At 42.1% G+C, this 19,474-nt stretch overlaps 1 protein-coding gene and 1 long non-coding RNA gene across 2 annotated transcripts; both read right to left on the bottom strand.

Annotated features, from left to right (window-relative positions):
• Positions 1 to 8,132: 8,132 nt before the first annotated feature.
• Positions 8,133 to 13,918, bottom strand: LOC147823377 (uncharacterized). Its single transcript, XM_087193397.1, has 2 exons — positions 13,581 to 13,918; positions 8,133 to 10,126 (listed from the first exon to the last, which is right to left on the bottom strand). The coding sequence occupies exon 2, from the start codon at positions 10,086 to 10,088 to the stop codon at positions 9,576 to 9,578; it is 513 nt and encodes a 170-aa protein (XP_087049523.1). The 5' UTR covers positions 10,089 to 10,126; positions 13,581 to 13,918; the 3' UTR covers positions 8,133 to 9,575.
• Positions 13,919 to 13,982: 64 nt separating this feature from the next.
• Positions 13,983 to 17,434, bottom strand: LOC147823376 (uncharacterized). Its single transcript, XR_015443995.1, has 3 exons — positions 17,357 to 17,434; positions 16,803 to 16,875; positions 13,983 to 15,850 (listed from the first exon to the last, which is right to left on the bottom strand). It is a non-coding gene; the product is annotated as an uncharacterized LOC147823376 (long non-coding RNA).
• Between the last annotated feature and the right edge of the window lie 2,040 nt (positions 17,435 to 19,474).

Raw genomic sequence — 19,474 nt, 5'->3', positions numbered from 1 at the left:
TAATAAAATGGAGTACTACTCAGCCATAAAAAATGAGAGACATTTATAGCTAAATGGATGCACATTGAGGCGATACTCTTAAGTGAAATAAATAGGATACACATGTGTAAATACCGAATAGTTTCTCTAGTGTGAGAAACTGAAAGTGTAAATAAGGACTAAAACATACAATAGATAATGTGAAATAGGAAGAAAAGGGGCAAAGGGGAAGGGGATGTGGGAGGGGAAGAGGAAAGGAATGAAGGGAATGGAATTAATATGAGAAAATGAAAAAAAGGAAACAAAGTCTTTGTAAATAGGGAGGGATGGAGGGGTTGAAGGGAGGGCTAGGAACGGGGAAAATAAAAACCAATAGAGTATGTAAAGGTGCAAATTTCCAATGATGAATGGCATTATATTGTACACTGAAAATGTACCAATAAAAGGATATACCAAAAAAAAAAGTCAGTCATTTATTTCAAAATCTTATTGTTAATTGTGTGGCTCCAGTGGCCTTTCCCTACTCTAGGAAAGAGGACACACTGCAAAGGGAACATTCAGAATGAAGTACAAGCTAGTCAGTTATAAGAGAGGAGTATTTGCTTCCCCATTCTTCTAAAAATATCTGCTCTTCAGAGGCAGAGGCCATGGGGTGTCTGCACAGCAGGTCATCTATTTCCCTAAGGATGGATTCCAATCACACAGAATGGAAAGAAGCCTTTGCAAGACTAAAGCTAGGACTACAGACAATCACCTCAACTCTATTCCACCCTTCAGGCTTTCTGTCTTTGACCCCAAGCCCTGCTGTGTTCAGACCTCATCTATCTCCCTCCCCACCCACAACCACCCTCTTTATTCCCTACCTCAGGCTCACCTTTGCATTGTGATTCACATCACTCTCTCAGATTCCTCCTCAAGAGGATGAACAAGGTCACAAAGAATGATCTTCCAGTCAAGAGGTCAGAGAAGCAGTTTCAGGGACAGAGGTGCACTGCACAGCTGCCTCATCCTCACTTTGCTGCCCAGTCTGAATAGATTATTTCCTTGCCAAGCTCTTACAGAGCTCAGCCTCACAGTCAGCAAAAAAAACAAAAAATGCTTTGAAACTAACAGAGGTGCAGACATAGTGATTAATTTTTTAATATGTATTTATTTATGTGTTGATTTGTTTATTTTATGATATCAAGGTTTGTACCCAGGGCCTCAAACTTTCTGGGCAGCGCTCTACCATGAGCTGTGTCCCTCCTCTTTGTTATTTTATTCTGAGACAGGGTCTTGTTGAGTTGCCCAGGCTAAGCTCCAAGTTGCAACCCTCCTTCCTCAGCCTTCTGAGTAGCTGTGATAGGGTGGTGCACCACCACAAGCAGCAATTTTGTAATAATTTACTTGGCTTTTATGTTACTCTAATTCCCCATTCTACTTAAAACCCTAATCAACCACATTGCTAATTTCCTACATGACCTAGGATAAGTTATATCATCTCCTTACTCCTATAATGTGAGAGCTTTGGGCTAAGTCATCTCTTATCCTTCTTTCAGCCACATTTTATTATTCTATGGAAATCTTTTCACCAAGCCTCAGCTACTGCACTTCAAAATAGAGAGCACAATAAATCCAAGATCTTTTGTTATTGCTTGCTAACTTTCTTTCCCTAAGGTCTTTCTCACAACATGAATTTGAAACTTTTCCATTTACCCATGTGCTTATTATGTGTACTAAGTCTTTAAACTCAGATACAAAATCAAAATGCTAGTACTAAAAACAAAAAGAATCACTATCATTCAATAGTTTCACAGAATATTTTAGCTATTAAAATTTAGCTATAGCATTACAAGTAAAATATTCACTGTACCATAAAGTAGGTTTGAGATAAAGTCTATGTCGAGGAAGAGGAGGAATGGAGTTTTAAGAAGAGATAGAACATGAGGAATAGGAGGCAGGTCCATAACTGTGTAGAAGGAATAAAGCAGGAAGGAGTGAAGGAAAGAATGAATGAGGCTGGTCACCTTTAAACATAAGAACCAAATTTTTAAAGATTTGATCAATTTACTGAAACTCAGTTAAAGCTCTGACATTTGTATTTTAAAAACATAACATGGGAAGTAAAGTTTTATCACTTTCCATAGCACCCTTCCTATGTACTAAATCCTTCAGCTAATAAAGATCAAATTATCTGTACTATATGGAACCTACTCCCTAGCTCTCTGTCCAGCCTCTCTGTAAAAAGCAGAAGTCACCAGCAGCTGATTTACCTGACAGCCATGCCCTTTCCCTCTCCCTGCACCACATTCACTGCATGCTGGTCCACAGCTATTCAAGAGTCTGATACTCAAATGACCAATACTGTGTGTAGATCATGCTTCATATTGCACTGGGCAATGGGCTACTTTTTTACTTTTCTTCAGTGGATAAAACATTGCTTTCCCATTGGACTGACCAACTTTAGATGTCCTCCTTCAGCACTCCTTGTTATGTGATAACAATAAGCATTCTTAGTTAAGAAAAAAATGACTCAGAAACAGTGACCACATTAGTAGATGACCACTCCCAACTGTGATCTATAAGAATTAGAAAACCTAAAGTGAGGTTATGGAGACTGTATCTAAATTAAAGATCTCATAAGGGCACTAGTCCACAGGTATGAACAAACAGAATGTGTTTAGATGCATCCAGATGAGTTACTTACAAAGGTGTAAGCTGAATGTATTTGAATGGCTTTCTGCTTCAATAAGTATCACCTGTGCTTTCCACACTGAAAAGGACAGCTGCCCTGGCTGAAGTAGACCTCCTAGCTGCTGAGGTGCCCCACATCCTTCCATCTCTACATAAATTGTTGCCAGCTCCTTGGCTGCTCAGTATTTCTGCAGAGCCTTGCTGCATATCTATATTATAAACCTTAAAGCTCAGTAAACTGTCTCAGTGCTTATGGTTTACTGTTAATATGTGGCTGAATCTGAACCCTGGAAGTATAACTGAAGATGTGAATCTCCATACATTTCTACAACAGGAAGGGGTGAATTAATGAAAACCTTAACTAATTTTCCTCACTCAACTTCCACACTGCCTTTCCTTGTGGCCTGGCCCTTAGCCCAACCCTATAAAATAAATAAAATGATACCATCTTTGTAAAGTAAGGAAAGTACAATTCTTTCTCTTCCAGTTTTAACATTCTGCTGTCTAAGAGCAAACAAAAAGAAAGGACTAATGGATGTAGTATTTTTTTTTAGCCAAGAATTTTACAACAAATGCACATAAACTGCTTGAGAAAATATATTAAAAAGTACACTTATCAAAATGGTTCATTGAAATAGAAAATATATGCTAAAATAAATGGCAAAATACATTTTCTTGGGCTGCTATCATTGTTTTCTCATGAGAAATAATTATAGTCACACATAAGCCAAAATAGGCTCCCAAGAAAATAATTCTTCATTCTCCCTATGCCAATTCATGGTATGTGTTGCTGGGTTGAAGAGAACTGTGGACTTACCTGTTTGATAAAATATAAACTGTCATGCAACTTTCCCCACTGCCATGATCTGGACACAAGTCCACAATTATCCATTGTTCAGTCACCAGTTTCTTCAGGTGTCCTCTCAGAAGGAATGTCAAACTTTCAAGAGTAGGACATGTCTTTTATTCCTAACATCTTTCAAAATACCTAAAATTCAATAAAAGGTTGATAGATTAGTAATCAAAATATTTAATTTGCTAATATAGTAATTCGAAGAATCTTGGTGTGAAAAAAATCATCATAAAATGAACAAGGAAAACAAGGTATCATATCACACCCAAGCCATGAATATAGTTGCAATTACTTCACAAATATACCTTTAAACTCAATTTCTTAAATAAAGTCCAAAAAGCCTAAAAGAAACTAGAGAAAAATATTGTATTCATTTCATTCCTGTGTTGCTGCTGATGGTGTCATATTTTGAACTATGTACTTCCATTCTCTGTCCACTGAACCTCTGTCTTCTTGCAACATCAAGAACTGATTTCTAGGTCCAAGCATGTTGGCACATACCTATAATCTCAGCACTCCTGGAGGCTGAGGCAGGAAGATGGCAAGCTTGAGAGCAGCCTAGTCAATTAGCAACTTAGCAAGACCCTGTCTCAAAAAAATAAAAACAAAAGAGGTTTGAGGGTATAGCTCAGTGCAAAGGCCTTGCATCTAATACCCAGTACTATAAAAAAGGAAGGAGGGAAGGAAGGAAGGGAGGGAGGGAGGGAGGGAGGGAGAGAGGGAGAGAGAGAAAGAAAGAAAGAAAGAAAGAAAGAAAGAAAGAAAGAAAGAAAGAAAGAAAGAAAGAAAGAAAGAGGAAAAAAAGCCCTGGTTTTTCCATCTTGGACTATTTATGTCCTACATCTCAAGTCTTTGGCTTGTTTCTGAACCTAATCAGTTCTGTTCGACCACTGTTTAAGTCTCAGCGCTATATTCCTACAGTCACTATTTATATCTCAGCATTTTGCCCCTAAAGCTAAAGCAGTAACCTATTTCACATTTTTCTATATACGTTGTAACCACTTAGGAGAACATGGAATATGAATTAGTTTATGTTTAATTTCTTAAATCATATATGATGAATTTATATCATAAAATAACTCATTATTATTATGCATAAGCCTGATCATCAAAACCAGAAGTGATGGTCTCAGCATATCAAGCTATCTCTTTTTAGAGATAAACATATGGCCCTTTTAAATTGTCCTTAACTTAATACGTAACATCGCAGAAAACATATATATATATCTGTATTCTTAACAAACATTTTCTGAAGAAATATATAACTATTTTCTAAATGTTATAAGTAGAGTAACAGAGAGAAACAAGACTACTTTTCCCATGTTCTCAAAAAAGAAAGAAAATGCAAGATTTACACACCAAACACTTCTGTTGTCATAGATCTTACCTCTTTCCAAAGAGGGAAGTTTCATACCATATATGGAAAGAAAAAGAACTAATCTCCCCTGAATACCTAAAGTGTATGAAGCACTGTTTTGTCAGACAGTAATTAAAATGATATGGAAAGTAGTATTGGTCTCATTTTCCAAGAACATACAGCTGGGAAGTGTTAAACCCAAATTTACTCAGCATTTCGATCAACTCTCTCCAACTCCACCCAGATGCATGCCATTTCCTCTGTAGTATGTTGGCATTGGTGTAATAAAACCAGACAGCACATAATAATAAATTTTAAAAAGACACCTAAATGAAAGTTCCTGAAGAATAAGGAGATAAATATTCCAAAAGATCTATGTTAAACAAACCAATTGCATTTTAACCCAAATCTTAGGCCTGCCTTACCTGTTAGCCAAGGCAAAGAGAGAAATTAATTCACAGAACTTACAGTCCTCCTATATCTAATAAAAGGAAGACTCACTTGATCAAGAAAGAGAAACAGCTCACACTTGCTACAAAGAATTTCTTTTTTTTTGGTACCGGGGATCGAACTCTGGTCCTTGCGCTTGTGCAGCAGGCGGCAAAGCCACTGAGCTAAATCCCCAGCTACAAAAAATTTCTTGTGGGGGTCACAAACTGAGAATCTTGGTGAAGAAAAAAATCTCAGACATTAAATCTCAGATTGCAAAATCTATTGCTTCCATCACATTCTTAGAAGCCCATTTCTATAGTGAGGTACAGGAGAACCAAAAAAAAAAAAAATTGCTGTTAGCATAAGAAAAGAAAAATAATAAGACAGTGTCGCCACATAATGTCTTAATTTCCGCAGATCATTAAGTTGAAGTCTTTCCTTTTCATTCTGAGTTCATTAACAGAAGAGCTTTCAGGCATCAAGAAAGAAAGGGCCTGCTATGTCTGCTGGACCAACTGCTGGTCATTCTTTAAGCCATTCGGCCTGCTGGGAAGTCAAAGAGTATTTATGGAGTGGCCACCACATGTCCAGTATTGTGCTAGGAACAGGTGAATTCAACAGATTGGGTCTGTCTGGATGAATTTTATGCTTTGGTGGAAGAAACAGATCACCTAATGACATAATATTAATATTCAAGCTGGGCATGGGGTCCACACCTATAATGCTAACCCTCAGGGAGGACTCTAACTCTAGTGTTAGTAGGAAAGCAAAGCACTGTGAGAAGCAGCAAAGGGGGAGATAAGCAAGCATAGAGGTGAGGCAAGGGAAAATTAAGAAATGCATCCCAGAAAAAGTCACCTATGAACTGAACTTGGACTTGCCTTTATGAAACACACAACTAACCATCTACATTTGCTTGATTCTGTATCACATGCACAGAGCCACAGAAGAGATCACGAAGTAAGCATGAAGCCCATAATACACATCTGTGAAGCTTAAGTTCCATTTGAAAGAAACACATACGACAAGTTAACATAGGAAAGCATTAGAAGAACATTCAATAAGCAGCCCATGGGAGTCATAGTGGAACAAAAGGCTTGATAAACCATCAAGGCTTGGTGTGACCTAGGGAGACTTTTCAGAGAAAGTAAGACATGAAGTAGGACTAACACATAGGTTTTCAAGTGTTTTTGATAAAGATAAGGTTTCATCAACCACCAGCAGTGTGAAGAGACAACCCACAATGTGGGAAAAAATGTTCACCAGCAGTCCCTCAGACAAAGGTCTACTATCTAGAATCTATAAAAAACTTTAAAAAAATCAGACCTCCCAAATTTAAAGACCCAATCCAAAAATGGGCATCTGAAATGAACAGACATTTCTCACACAAAGAAGTAGAAATGGCAAATAAACATATGAAAAACTGTTCAACATCACTGGTCATTCGAGAGATGCAAATGAAAACAACACTGAGATTCCACCTCACTCCAGAAAGAATGGCTGCTATCAAGAAATCAACCAATAACAAAGACTGGTGGGGCTGTGGGGAAAGAGGAACCCTGCTCCACTGCTGGTGGGAGTGCAGACTGGTGCAACCACTGTGGAAATCAGAATGGAGATACCTCAAAGAACTAGGACTGGAAGTCCCATTTGACCCAGCTATTCCCCTGCTGGGTATCTTCCCCAAAGAATTAAAAGAATACCACAGTGATATATGTGAACCCATGTTCATAGCAGCACAGTTTGTAATAGCTAAAACTTGGGAAAGCCCAAATGGCTATCAACTGGAGACTGGACAAAAAAAATGTGATTTTTTTCAAATGGAGTACTACTATGCCATAAAAAATGAGATATTAGAGACATTTATAGATAAGTGGATGCACATTGAGGTGATACTCTTAAATTAAATAAATAGGACACACATGTAAATACTGAATAGTTTCTCTGATGTGAGAAACTGAAAGTGTAAATAAGGACTAAGAAGTATAATAGATAATGTGAAATAGGAAGAAAAGTGGCAAAGGGGAAGGGGTTAGGGGAAAGGAAAGAAGAGAATGGAATTAATATGAGAAAATGGAAAAATAGGAAACAAAATCTTTGTAAACAGGGAGGGATGGAGGGGTTGAAGGGAGGGCAGGCGAAGGGGGAAAAAATAAGAACCAAGAGAGTATGTAAAGGTGCATATCTCCAATGATGAATGTCATTATATTGTGTACCTAAAATGTACCACTAAAAGGATATACAGTTTTAATAAAAAGATAAGGTTTCATCAAAGTTTGCTCTTATAATATCTGATCTTCAAGGAATGTTTCTTTCCTATTCCACTTTTTAAATGTGTTCTTCTTACTGATCACAGACCAATAAATTATATTCATTACCCACTAACATTTCACAACCTAAAGTTTGAGACTTCCATAACAGAAAGGATTTCTGTACATAGGAAAGGTCCTCCACAAAGGGAAAGGGACACAAAGGCAAGTAATTCTCACTTCCTGCAAAGGAAGTCCAAGCAGACATGACCTCTAACTCGTTCTCACTCCTCCTCAGATCTCTCCTCACTCCTACTTGCACAGCTATCTTGCTAATGAGGAAACCATACTTACCACCTGGCTATTCCACCTATTTGCAGTCTGATCTCCTTCAAGGCATCACCCCACTGCTCCCTTCTACTATACCACCACAGGCAATGACCTGATTCTTAGGTGCCATCCCTTAAGCTTCTTCATAAAAGTATAGGTGAAGGTTGCTATCACAGATAAAACAAGATCCAAATTCCAGATCAGACCTGAGGCACACAAGATTTTTAATGTATCATTTTTTCTCCTAAAACAAATGTAAAATGTCATAAACAGAGGGAATTCATCTAGACTGCATCTTCATAAGCATTAGCTGTAGGCCCATTCCTTTGTTTTCCAAGGTCAGTCCAAGTAAGAAAAAGCTCTCATTCTTTGGTCACACCAATCAAGAAGAACGTTGAACAAAGGACATTGAAAAATCTGACCTGTGGACTTAATCTGAGAGCCCTGAGAGCAATAGTGCTCATCATCACCTGATGATTTCTTCAGTGTGCTTGTTTTTTTAAGGAGGAGATGTTTAAAAATAAAAATGTGAGCTCAAAACAAGATAATAATCATTCTGAATAAATTGTTAACTCAAAACAAAATAATAATAAGTCTGAATTAGATGAGGAACAGGATGAGGAGTGCATATATTGCATTTTATTGCATTTATTGATGCAAATGATGATGAAAATGTATGTATTGATTAGGTGTGAAAGCTAAAGCCAAAATTGATGTGTGTGTGTGTGTGTGTGTGTGTGTGTGCGCGCGCGCGCGCCCGTGCATGTCTCGGGATATGTTCTTATTTTGCCTTCATCACTCGCCAGCCTCCTAAACATCTGGGGAAATTGTTATCTTTCTCCACTGTTGGGCATAACTGATATTAATCTGGATGTAATAGGGGAATTCCTCAACTGTTGATAAGCAGATTTGAAGCTAGATTAGCTTCAAATTGAACAGATTAGGGCTGTTTCTTCATTCTGGGTTTGGTGGGTTGCTTGAGGGTTGGAGAGGGATCCTCTGCATGTGTGTTAATTGGAAGAGTGCTGAAGGCATTTGATGCTGTAAAGCTAAAATAGAAAAGCAGTGAATGGTCATTTCTGTTTAAACTACATCCACTCCAAAGGACAAGAATGTCCCTAGAATTAGTATTCTCTTTAAAATGAGCCCCAAACTCTGAATAGGCCTCAGTTTTAGGACTGCAAGAATAAGCGCGTCTCTTTGCTACGGGGGTCTTTTGGGTCTTAGAAACTAAAAGACCTGTTCAGTATGTGGTTTGCATAAGATCTGATTGTTCTTTCTCTAACGCCAAAGATAACGGTTAAGTACCATGACCATTTTATAACTTCCATATAACAAACTGGGGCTAGGCCATTCAAGCTATTTAAATTATAGGAGGGAGAATGAAGCTTATTCATTTAGAAATTGCTGCATTTATTTGCGGCCCCATGTGCCTAGTGATTGATAGAGCAGGTTTGAAAAGGCAAATTGCTAGGTTACATCTTTTGGTCAAAAGACACGGAGATTGTTTTGCGCCAGTCTCCAGTCCCATCGGGTAACTTGTGGGGACGGCTGGGTTCCGCGACGGAGGCCTGGGAGGGAAACCAAAGGAAGCCCGGGGTGGAGTTGTCCTGGGGAAAGGGCGTTCGGGGCGCACGGGCTTGGGCCGCTCGCCTAGCTTCGGGCTGTGGCCGATCCGCAGGCGGAGGCACCGAAGGCGGCCCTAGGTCTCCTCGGCCAAAGTGGGTGACGATGGCATCTCGCGGGCATCTTCGTTCTGCTTTGGCGAGAACAGCAGGAAGGCAGAAGGGCGGGTGGGAGCGCGGAGCGGCGACACGCTCATCCCCGCGCCCCCGGGGCCCGCAGGCCGCAGCCAGGCGCAGGCGGAAGCCGTGGGGCTGGAGCTGCAGGACCCGAGAGTCGGGGAGGCCTGGGAGGAGCCCTGCGCCCGGGTCGGTCGCTGCGGATCAGGCCGGGAGCTGTGGTTCCCGAGGCTCCGGACCCCCGCTGCGCTGCTGCCGGAGACAGCGGTGTCGCTGCATCTCCAGAATGCAATTGTGACCGGTGTGGCCCGGGTCTGCAGCCTAAGGCCACGCGGAGGACTGAGGCGAGGCCGGGAGAGGAAGAGGGCGGGGCGGGGGAGCGGTGTCCTTTCCACCAACTGGGCTCTTTCCTGACCCAGCCGCTCATCTGTCACTGCTGTCTCATTCCTGTTATTTACATCTGTCTTTAGCATTCTAATTACTGGCTTTATTACTTTAGCCTGGAGGAATCCTGTAAAAAACAACGGAGATGAGGATCCTACCACACAATAAAACTGCCCAAAATCCCCACTGCACATTATACAGAGCACTTGAGAATATTTGTGCTGTTATATGACCTCAATATGTCCTTAAATTGATCTTATTATATCTTTCTTTCTCCCTTCTCTTTCTCTGCGTGTATATAATGAACTCTTTTCAGGTGTGGAAGTGCTAAGAGAGGCCGTTCAACAAATGATGAAAATGAGGTTATTCTTTGGGGGGAGGGAAAAGAGATGAGGTTAGAGAAGACTTTGAGGTACTGTATCTGGACCAAACCCGCACACATGCAGTTCCTAAACTCTTGGCTTCCTTTTTATGTCTGATAAAGTAGAGTGATCTTCACAGCCAAGCTTCTAAGCCTGAGAGAAAGTTGAAAATTTAGAGGAGAGAATAAAATGTCTAATGTCTTTCATTATCTTGCATTAATCTCTGTGATACAGAAGGTCTCAGGAGGGGGAATGAATTTAGAATAGGAATAGAAATAGGGTTCAAAAACCATCATGGCTTGAATGTTTTCTAAGGTAAGATTTAGAAGGAGTAGGTGCAAGCAAGATCATCAAGATACACTGCTACACCCAGGACTGGAGTCAGAAAGAGGCGGGTATAACCCACCAGAAAGTCAGGTTATTTATTCCTGCTAGTGGAATTATTGTTGCACTCAGTTGCAATTTTCTGGCTGTGCTAATGGTTTTCTTTATTGTGTTACACTAACATAATCTCTTCCAGAAAGAAAATGACAAAATATATGGATTTTTAGATAAATAACTGAGGTAATTTATTGGCCCTTATGCTCTTCTGATGGGGTGGTTGATAGATAATGTAATAATATGTACATAATTAAGCGGTTTACTGTACCTCAGTCAAAACAGATTCAAGGGCAGTGTCTCCATGAGTAGGACTCTGGTTTTCTCAATGGGTATTTACTTCCTCCACCCACTGGAAAATAGGTACAGGCCTCAGGAAGTAAACAACTAGGCACCAAATAGAGGGTGGAGGAGTGAAGATAAAAGAAAATATTATCCAATTCCCTCAAGGGTATTAGATTAGGGTCCACCTCCTATCTCCTCTCTTGTTCATAGTGTTCAGTAAATATGAATGGAGAAGAAATGAAGGACATATTTGAGACTCCTGGAGTTGTGAATGACTCACACCCAGGTAGGGAGTGTGCCTCCGGAAGCACCCTTGCAGTACACAGATCTGCTGTCAAGGAACCCTGGAGGCTTCTGGGAAACCACTGATTGTGAACTTAGTAACCAAATGCCCCCTTGTCCAGGCTTCTGGAGGTTGCCCATTCAAGGCATGGTGTACTTGCTCTTCCAAACTCATCTAAATTACATCAATAACAGAGCGCACTCTTTAATGAGCTCTCAACTTTAAAGACTTGAAGGATATTAACAAGCCGCTTGACAAATGGTGCTTAGAAGCACATTAAAGACGCTGCTAATGGAGCGCATAATGACGGCTAATTTTCGATCAGATATAAATTAGAGCCCCAACAGTTATTTGCCTTAAGGACTTTATGTAAATGATTCTGTTCTGTATAAACTGAAAAGCGAAGAGAGCCCTGCCATTTTGGCAATCCTTGTGGATATGATTAATAGAACTGCAACAGAATTGGGCAGAGACAACTGATGGCATTTCCATCTAAAAGTCAGTGTGTTTAGGTGGTAAATAGGCTATCTTCTACAGTGGATGTGTGCTTCTTCTTCCAGCAAAAGCATAAAAATGCCCATGGCCCCTCCAGTTGACTAAACAGTTCACAAAACTAGAGTATCCAGACTTATCTTCCCTTAGCACACACCTTTACAGCCACCAAGACCCAAGACAAGCCACTTTGGGGTCTTTCCTTGGGACCCAAATCTACGTCACGTGTTCCTCAACCACATGTTCCTACATTACCCTCCAAACACTGACAACTCCACTGGAATCCAAGACTTACTGATCATTTTAGAAGCTCCTCAGGGTGAAACCACTTGAAATCTTATTCCTAGCTTGGCTCACAATTTATATTCTTCACGAATGTTCTAGGAAGGAGAAGAGGGTGGGGCAAAGAGGAAGAGAAGGAGGATGGAGATGAAAATGTGCCAGTGAGATGGGAAAGAGGGTGAAAAAGGAAGTGAAAGGAGTTCAGATAAGAAAAGTCGGAAGGAACAACATTCAATTCAAAGTGGAAGGGATGGAGGAGGGAGGGTGACTGTGGGAAGGAAAGTAAGAAGAATTAAGATGTGTTCCATACACGTACCTACTCCCCACCTTGAATGTAATCATTATGGACTACAAACATGTACTGATAAAAAACTGTTAAACATGGAAGAGATATTGTGGCTTTTTAATTTTTAAACTTGTGTTCATTTATTTATTTTTTGCTGTTCTCTCTTACACTCTCACATTTGTCAGAGTGTGCAAAAGAGTTTGGGGTTTGATTCTTAACATGTAATTTTTTCCAATCTTTTCCAGTTCTGGTGGCTCATGGGAAGCTGGGAGATTATTTGACCAATATCCAGGTTCCACTTTATTGTCTACTTGCCATGCTGTAGGGAAAGTATTTTATGAAAAACAGATTTCTTGAAGCTGCATCCTAAACAAGATGAAAGAGTTTGAATGTGTGAGTTTGCAAAACCTGAAAAACAAGCCAATCCTGGCTGGAAGTGGCTTGTTTATTATGAATTACAAACAAAAATCCAGCCTTTCTGCTGTAAGAAAGCCAAACATTATTCCATCTCAGTCTTCTTTTTCTGTCTTTTACATGCAAGATAAATAGGAATTTGGATAGGATCACTTTTACAAGCAACTCATAAGCAGTACTACAGTTGATAGAGAAATCCTGCCTCCATAAATGAGCTGTTTCCTACCAGTGACATCAGCTTCTAAGATTTCCTCATCCATTTGAGAGATGAGTAGAGAGAAGAAAAGGGGGAGGGAGGAAATGGAAGGGTGAGGAATTGAGCATTAAAGAGACTTTGCCTAAGCTGATTAAATCATTTTATCTTGCAGTAACTGATACCTAATAGCCATGAGTTAAGTGGTGTGGAGTGAGGATGCGTCTTGCCATCATTACTAACTTACGAAGTAGCTTCAAATTGGGATACAATATATATGGTTGTGCTTAGTTTTTATTAAATATGTCTCCTCTCCCTTTCTACCTTTTTCCTTAATCGCGCAGTCCTAACATTAAAAGGGCATATGAGAAGTATCTGGTCATTTTTTCTATCCACCAGTTTAGGATTCTGTAGCAATGGGAACAAATAAAAACAGCAGGTTCATACTTTCTTTGTCTGGCAGCAAAATCCTGCTCATTTATGTTTCCATGATCTTACACTCTGTGGATCCCAGAATTGGACAGGAAAAAACTATTTTTGGAAAACTACAACTTAGAGTTATATTAATAAAGTAATGAATAACTAACCATAGGATTCTAGTCTCACCTGATTTTGAGAGGAAATGTGGCTGAGCTTTTCAGAATGTGAACCAGAGTTTCCAAATCAAGAGAACCTGATTGGCTTCTTCTTCCTCTTCCTCCTCCCATAGAGAATGTATAGATCATCATCTTTGAGAAACACTGGAATTGTCTTGACAGCAAATGGATGCACATCACCAAGAGGAATTACCAGTGATCCAGATGTTTCTGCTCCTCTCCTCAGAACAAAATGAGAACACCTGGTGAACTGAGACTGGTAGGGCTACTACACAGAAGCCCTGTTTATTAGAGCTCCCTTTCCCATCTGCACACCTACAGTAAAGATCTACGTTAGGGAGATGGCGGATGTGGTCATTCTTTGCATCCCCCCCTCCCACCCAGGGAAAGATACAGCTCCTCTTCCTATTAACCGTCCATCCCTCCCATACATACTCCCTCTTTTTCTTATTCACCTCTGAAACTCAGACCAAATCCTGAAGAAAAAAAAGATGTATTGCTGAAAAAGAAAGCAGCATAAGAAAAAAAATCAGTGAAATAATTTTGGAAATGGAATAATGGACCTCTCTGATAATACTTTAATTAAAAACTCTCCGGGCTGCAAAGTGAAGCAGTGATGAGAGAAAGGCAAGTAGCCAACCAATTCTTACCTAACCCATTACCACCATTCCTTGGAAGCTGGAGACTTAATGTAAGGGTGTGGACCCCAGGTCCCTTGGCCCTCAAACACTGCTCTTCTCCCTGATGGAATCAGAGATGCTAGCTCAACAGAAAGGGCCATACTCCCTTCGCCCAGACCTCAGATTCTGGAGGTAGAGGAGGAAAACAGTTGCCTTCATTCTGGCTTCAGGTGAAGAAAAACCTCCCTCCAGAACTGAAATGGAAAGTTATCCAGTTTGGGTATCATTCATTGGAATCTCAAAGTTGGCATCAAAATGGAACTTACAACTTACGAGGTTGGTTAGCCAAACCACCCTCTGTGGGGGCCACCAGGAAGTCTGGGACAGAAAGAGCTTGAAGCTCTGAACCAAGACTCCCAAGAGAGCACTTGATCACATTCTGGCCCCTCATCCCTGAGTGCAAGCCAGGCCCTCCTGCCCTCTCTGGAAGGCACAGAAGCACTGCCACCGAAAGACTCCCATTTGCTCTCTGAATAAAGCCAAGTGAACCAGGAGGATGCCTGTAGCACTCAAAAGGTGAAAGCCTGCTAGCTGCACTTGTTAAAAAATATGTAAATGGAGGTGAATCTCAAGCTCATTCCCTGGAGAAGCAAGGCTCTTGATTAGACTAAGAAGGTGAGGTTTTGACTGAGTTTGAAAAGTGCGTGTGTGATCCAGATAAACAGTTTAGAGGAAAACACCAGAATTAAAGTAGAAGTCCTTGGGATCTTGAGATCTACATTGTTGTGGGTGTGTGGCCTCAGGCCAAGCTCTCAAAGGACCCAGAGTACTCAGGCCCCTCTTCCTCACTATAAAATGCTGGTTTCAAGAGCACCTTTACAATCCAGGCCTTCCTTTGTTATGCCAGGGGCCAGTCTCCACCAAAGAAGCCACAAACTAAGTCCACCTGCGAGGCAACCAGAAGGAGCTCCCTGGTTTATATTTAGGAAAGCCAGAGGTGAGGATTGGAGTAGGAAAAAATGTCTGTTTTAGGCAAGAATCAGATCTTAGAGGGAAATTTTACCCTTACATTTTAGCCCTGGGTCGCTGTTGAAATTTGAGCACAAGGTGAGGATTTTTGCAAAAGGATTTCTCCACTTCCTTCACCTCCACATTAGGCCAAGAATTCCTCAAACCAAGAGTCAGTGAGTTTCCACCCAGTTTAACCAAAATGCAGATGGCCATTTAGGAGAGTTAAGGCTGCTTCTGGGAGATATGATTGTCAGGTGAGCCTACCAACCTCAGAATAATCCAGACCCTCCAAGAATACAAACACGGGCCTGAAAGAACCATGCAGAGGGTGTTGAGTTCGGCCTTCTAATCCCTTTCAAACACAGCAGTAACTTGTCATTGTTTTTAATCAAGCCTCGTTAGTTTAACAGGATGACTTTGACATCTTCCAACAATTTCACGAGCCAGTTCGATTTTTACAAAGAATATTAGATACATAGTTCTTGTTTTCTTTCCTCCCCATATTAACGCTGGGAGACCTGGAAGCTACAAGACCATCCTATCCCCATTACCAGTGGGGGAGGGGGAGGCAAAAAAGCAAAATCAAAAGATAAAACCACTCACCAGTATACTCAAATAAGGTTTCCTATAGGCTCCTAGGGTCCAGAAACTGCAAAAGTTAGGAGATAGCGGAAAGAGGAAGTACGTTGTTCACTTAAAAATAAGACGAAGGGCTGGGGATTTAGCTCAGTGGTTCTGCCGCCTGGCGCTCAAGCGGAAGGATCCGAGTTCGATCCCCGGTACAAAATAAGTAAATAAAAAATAAAAATAAGAATTTTTTAAAAACAGTGATACAGGCCCTACGGGAGATGAGGGGAGCACTGGCTGATGTGAGCTACAGCCAAGTCAGTGGTGGGGGAGGGCGCTCGCTCTCCGCTGGTGACAGCTGGAGTAATGGTTGCAGACCCAGCCAGGGGGTGAGCCTGGGACGCTGGGCGTGGGTGGGGGAGCAGTAATTACTAGCCAGGCTCACCGTCTCCCTACTTCAGAGCGTACCCGTGACTTCGGCGGTCCAGCTGCGCGCAGGGCTAGCTGCTGGGCCTCGGGGCATCCTGGAGCCTGAACGGGGGGGGGGGGGGGGTGCATGCTAGAGGACCTTAAACCCAGGTTTCTAAAAGGCTTCGGAGCTAAGACCTGCCTAGCCCCCAGGGATGCAGGTATGTAGAGCAAAACAAGGCTGAGTAGAGCCCACAGATCCTACCACCAGGCCAGCCTCGGGGACTGGGCAAAAGGAAAAGATGGGGCCGTGTACGTGTACGTGGGGTAGCAGCGCGGGAAAATGTGTTTCTCTGGCTCTGACACCCTGCCACGCAGGGGTAGGGGAAAGAGAGACCAGGTCTCCACCGATTCCTGCCACTTTCTCTCCCCGTCCGCAAAAGAGCCAACCCCGAGACGGCGCACAAGCTCCCTGGGGCCTCGCAACCCCGAAGTTAAGTGTCCACCGAGGGATCCGCCCTGGAGGGGGGACAGGCGGGGAGAAGGGTAGGGCTGTTCTGCGCCTCCTCCCGCCTCCCGCCCCCGCCTCCCGCCTCCGCCTCCCGCAGGCTGGAAGCCTCACGTACTCTGGGATTTTTTCAGAATAATTGATGGGTCCAGTTCTCCAGAGCTTTCCCGGTGAGAGCGCAGCCGACCGCGCTAGAATTTAAATAGACGTGATTAGTAGAATGCAAGGGGCCGAGGAGCCCCGGCCTCTCTTTCTGGCGGGTTCCTGGCTGCACGCCTGGCGGGGGACCTGCGCCCCCAGGCCCTGGGGGCCGCGGGCGGCTCTGCGCCCCACTCCCGGCCCTCGGACTCCACTCCTCACCCCGCCCCGCCCCGCCCATCTCTCACCAGCCCGCACCCCGAACCCCGGGGAGGAGAGAGGAATGCGGCTGGCGGGGAACCCACGGCCAGGGGGTGCGAGGTGGGGCAAGGACCCGGGTTCCCTGCCCCGTAGGAGTGAAGCCTTGGGCTCCGCGAGCGAGGAAACCCCTCGGGTGCGGGTTGCGCCCGCGCCCTGTTCTCCGGCACAGTTCCCTTCTCTACTACCCCCGTCCGGTCCTCGCGGGCCCACTTCCCCCCAGGCTGCCGGCCTGAGGATCCCGGACCTCGGGTCTAAGGGCGTTTCTTCACTTACCCCGCGCTCCGAGACGGTCCCCTTCGGGAAGAAGTGACCTAAGCTGGGAAAAGCCTTCGCCTTCTTACATCCTTATCTCATCGACTTGTTCCTGAAAAGGGGGCTGTGCATTCTTATAACATCTAAGCCAATTAATATTGCATTAACTCTATTTAAAACACACACACAAAAGCACCAGAATACTGCACCCTATCAAAGCCATCTATTATTCACGGGAATGTAATTGGAGACCTTAAGATCTGTGTTACCGGGCAATGGAAGAAAACAGAGTCGTGACAATATTTCAGAAAGGAATGGGATCCGAGGGTATCTAATATTTAATTTCAAGTCTGTGGTTTTCTAATTCGAGATTAAAAGCAGTCACGTCTTTGAAGCCAGACAGTTGGTATAAATGTACAGTTAAAATATTCTATTCCGCGGTCCCTAGACAGAGCTCTCTACTCGTCCCAGGCTTCATTAAATTTTTATTATCATCCCAGACTAGTGCAGGGAATGAGCGGAAAGACTGTCCATCTAATTGCAATTGATAAAAAAAAAAAGAAAGAAAGAAAGAAAGAGAGCTCTTAGATTTCCCCCTCATTTTGATACATTAACAGCAGTCTTGGTATGGCCAGCCTTTCCCAATCCTGTGATACACACAATCACATTATCACACACACATACATTTTCTACTTTCCAGTAGGACCCCGGCTTCGCCCTATTCTCTGCCCTTTGGAAGGCCTGGGGCTTTGGTGAGTGTAGACAGAGGGTAGGAGAGACTGGCTTCAGAAAGTCATGTATTCACTCAGTTCTTGAAGCATCTGGCAAAAGATCAACAAGAGACAACATTTGCAGTAAGCTAGATCTTCCTGTGGCAAGATGAAAGTATATTGTTACCCAAACAAAATAAACAGATTATTAGACCAGGCTGCACTTTTTCACAGCCTTTTCACCGTTCAGGATGAAATCAAAGAGCAAGATTTTCATTTTATTTCTCTCTTTCTGACTGCTCCCCTGCCCCATCTCAGTGAGAAAGAGAGAGGGCTCAAAACGTTTGTTCTTCTTCACCCTACTTCACTTGCTGCTAATCTGACTGTCACACACGCGACCTAGTAGATTCGTGTGCATGTGTTCAGGGACCCGATCTCAACAAGGGTGCTTTAAATTTTTTTTGAAACTGGTGTAAATAAAGCTTTTCATCTCCAGGCATTGAAAGTACTGAATAAAACCTACAGTTTGCTTTCTGAGCAGCTTCCTATTATCACTTCGCCACTTAATTTTATTTCTCTTCTCTCCAAGTTAAATAGAAAGACTGGCTCACAGGGGAGCTGCCATGTGCCTGCAGACTGGGGATGTCAAGCAGAGAGGCGCACTGTGCAAAGTTAATTTCAATTCCCGCGGAGGATTTCACATTCGGGCTGGCTCTGACCCACAGTAATTAGCTGAGATAACTAATGATTACTTACTTATTCCTTGTAATTATCTGGATTTAATAATTCGCTGTGTAATTTATTAATTCTCTCATAATAGACTTTCAGTACTGGGAATGGCTTCTTTAAAGGGGCAAGGAGGGAAAATTCAGCAGTATTTTTCTGATTGCCATAAATCTGTCTCCTGACTAGTGTGGACTTCAGGAACATCCAGAAAGCTTTGTCGTCTTTTTTTTTCCTCGCAGAATACCAATCCAACTCCCCCCCCCCCCCCGCTTCAAGTTCAACTGCAAATGTAAACTTCAGTTCTGAGTTCTAATGTGAATCATTTGCCTAGAAACAGACAAATTTCTAATTTTATTGTCATGGCTTACCCAGAAAATTTGGAGTTCAACTTTTTAACAATATGCTTTATAAAATCAAGTGAATTTTTCAATATCTTTTCCACTATCACCTCTGTAGCTTACTCAATCAAAATTAATTGATTTATTGGAAGTTTGAAATAAAGCATTTTATCCTCAAAATTCTAATTCTCTTGGCAAGTAGAGATGTCAGGACTTGATTATATATATATATATTCTTATTTAGTTTTGAAACACATTTTATAGAAAAAGGAAACATCAAAAAGTATGTACATATCAATTATTCCTTTGCTTTTTAATACTGCCCTTATTTTCCCCAAGCAAGATGTCAATGAAATTTAATGACA

Source organism: Heterocephalus glaber, unplaced genomic scaffold, assembly GCF_053883595.1.
Source record: "Heterocephalus glaber isolate CG9 unplaced genomic scaffold, H.glaber_assembly_v1.0 deba00001587, whole genome shotgun sequence".
Taxonomy (NCBI): domain Eukaryota; kingdom Metazoa; phylum Chordata; class Mammalia; order Rodentia; family Bathyergidae; genus Heterocephalus; species Heterocephalus glaber.
Note: the sequence above shows the minus strand (reverse complement) of the source record. Positions and strands in the feature narration are given on the sequence as shown.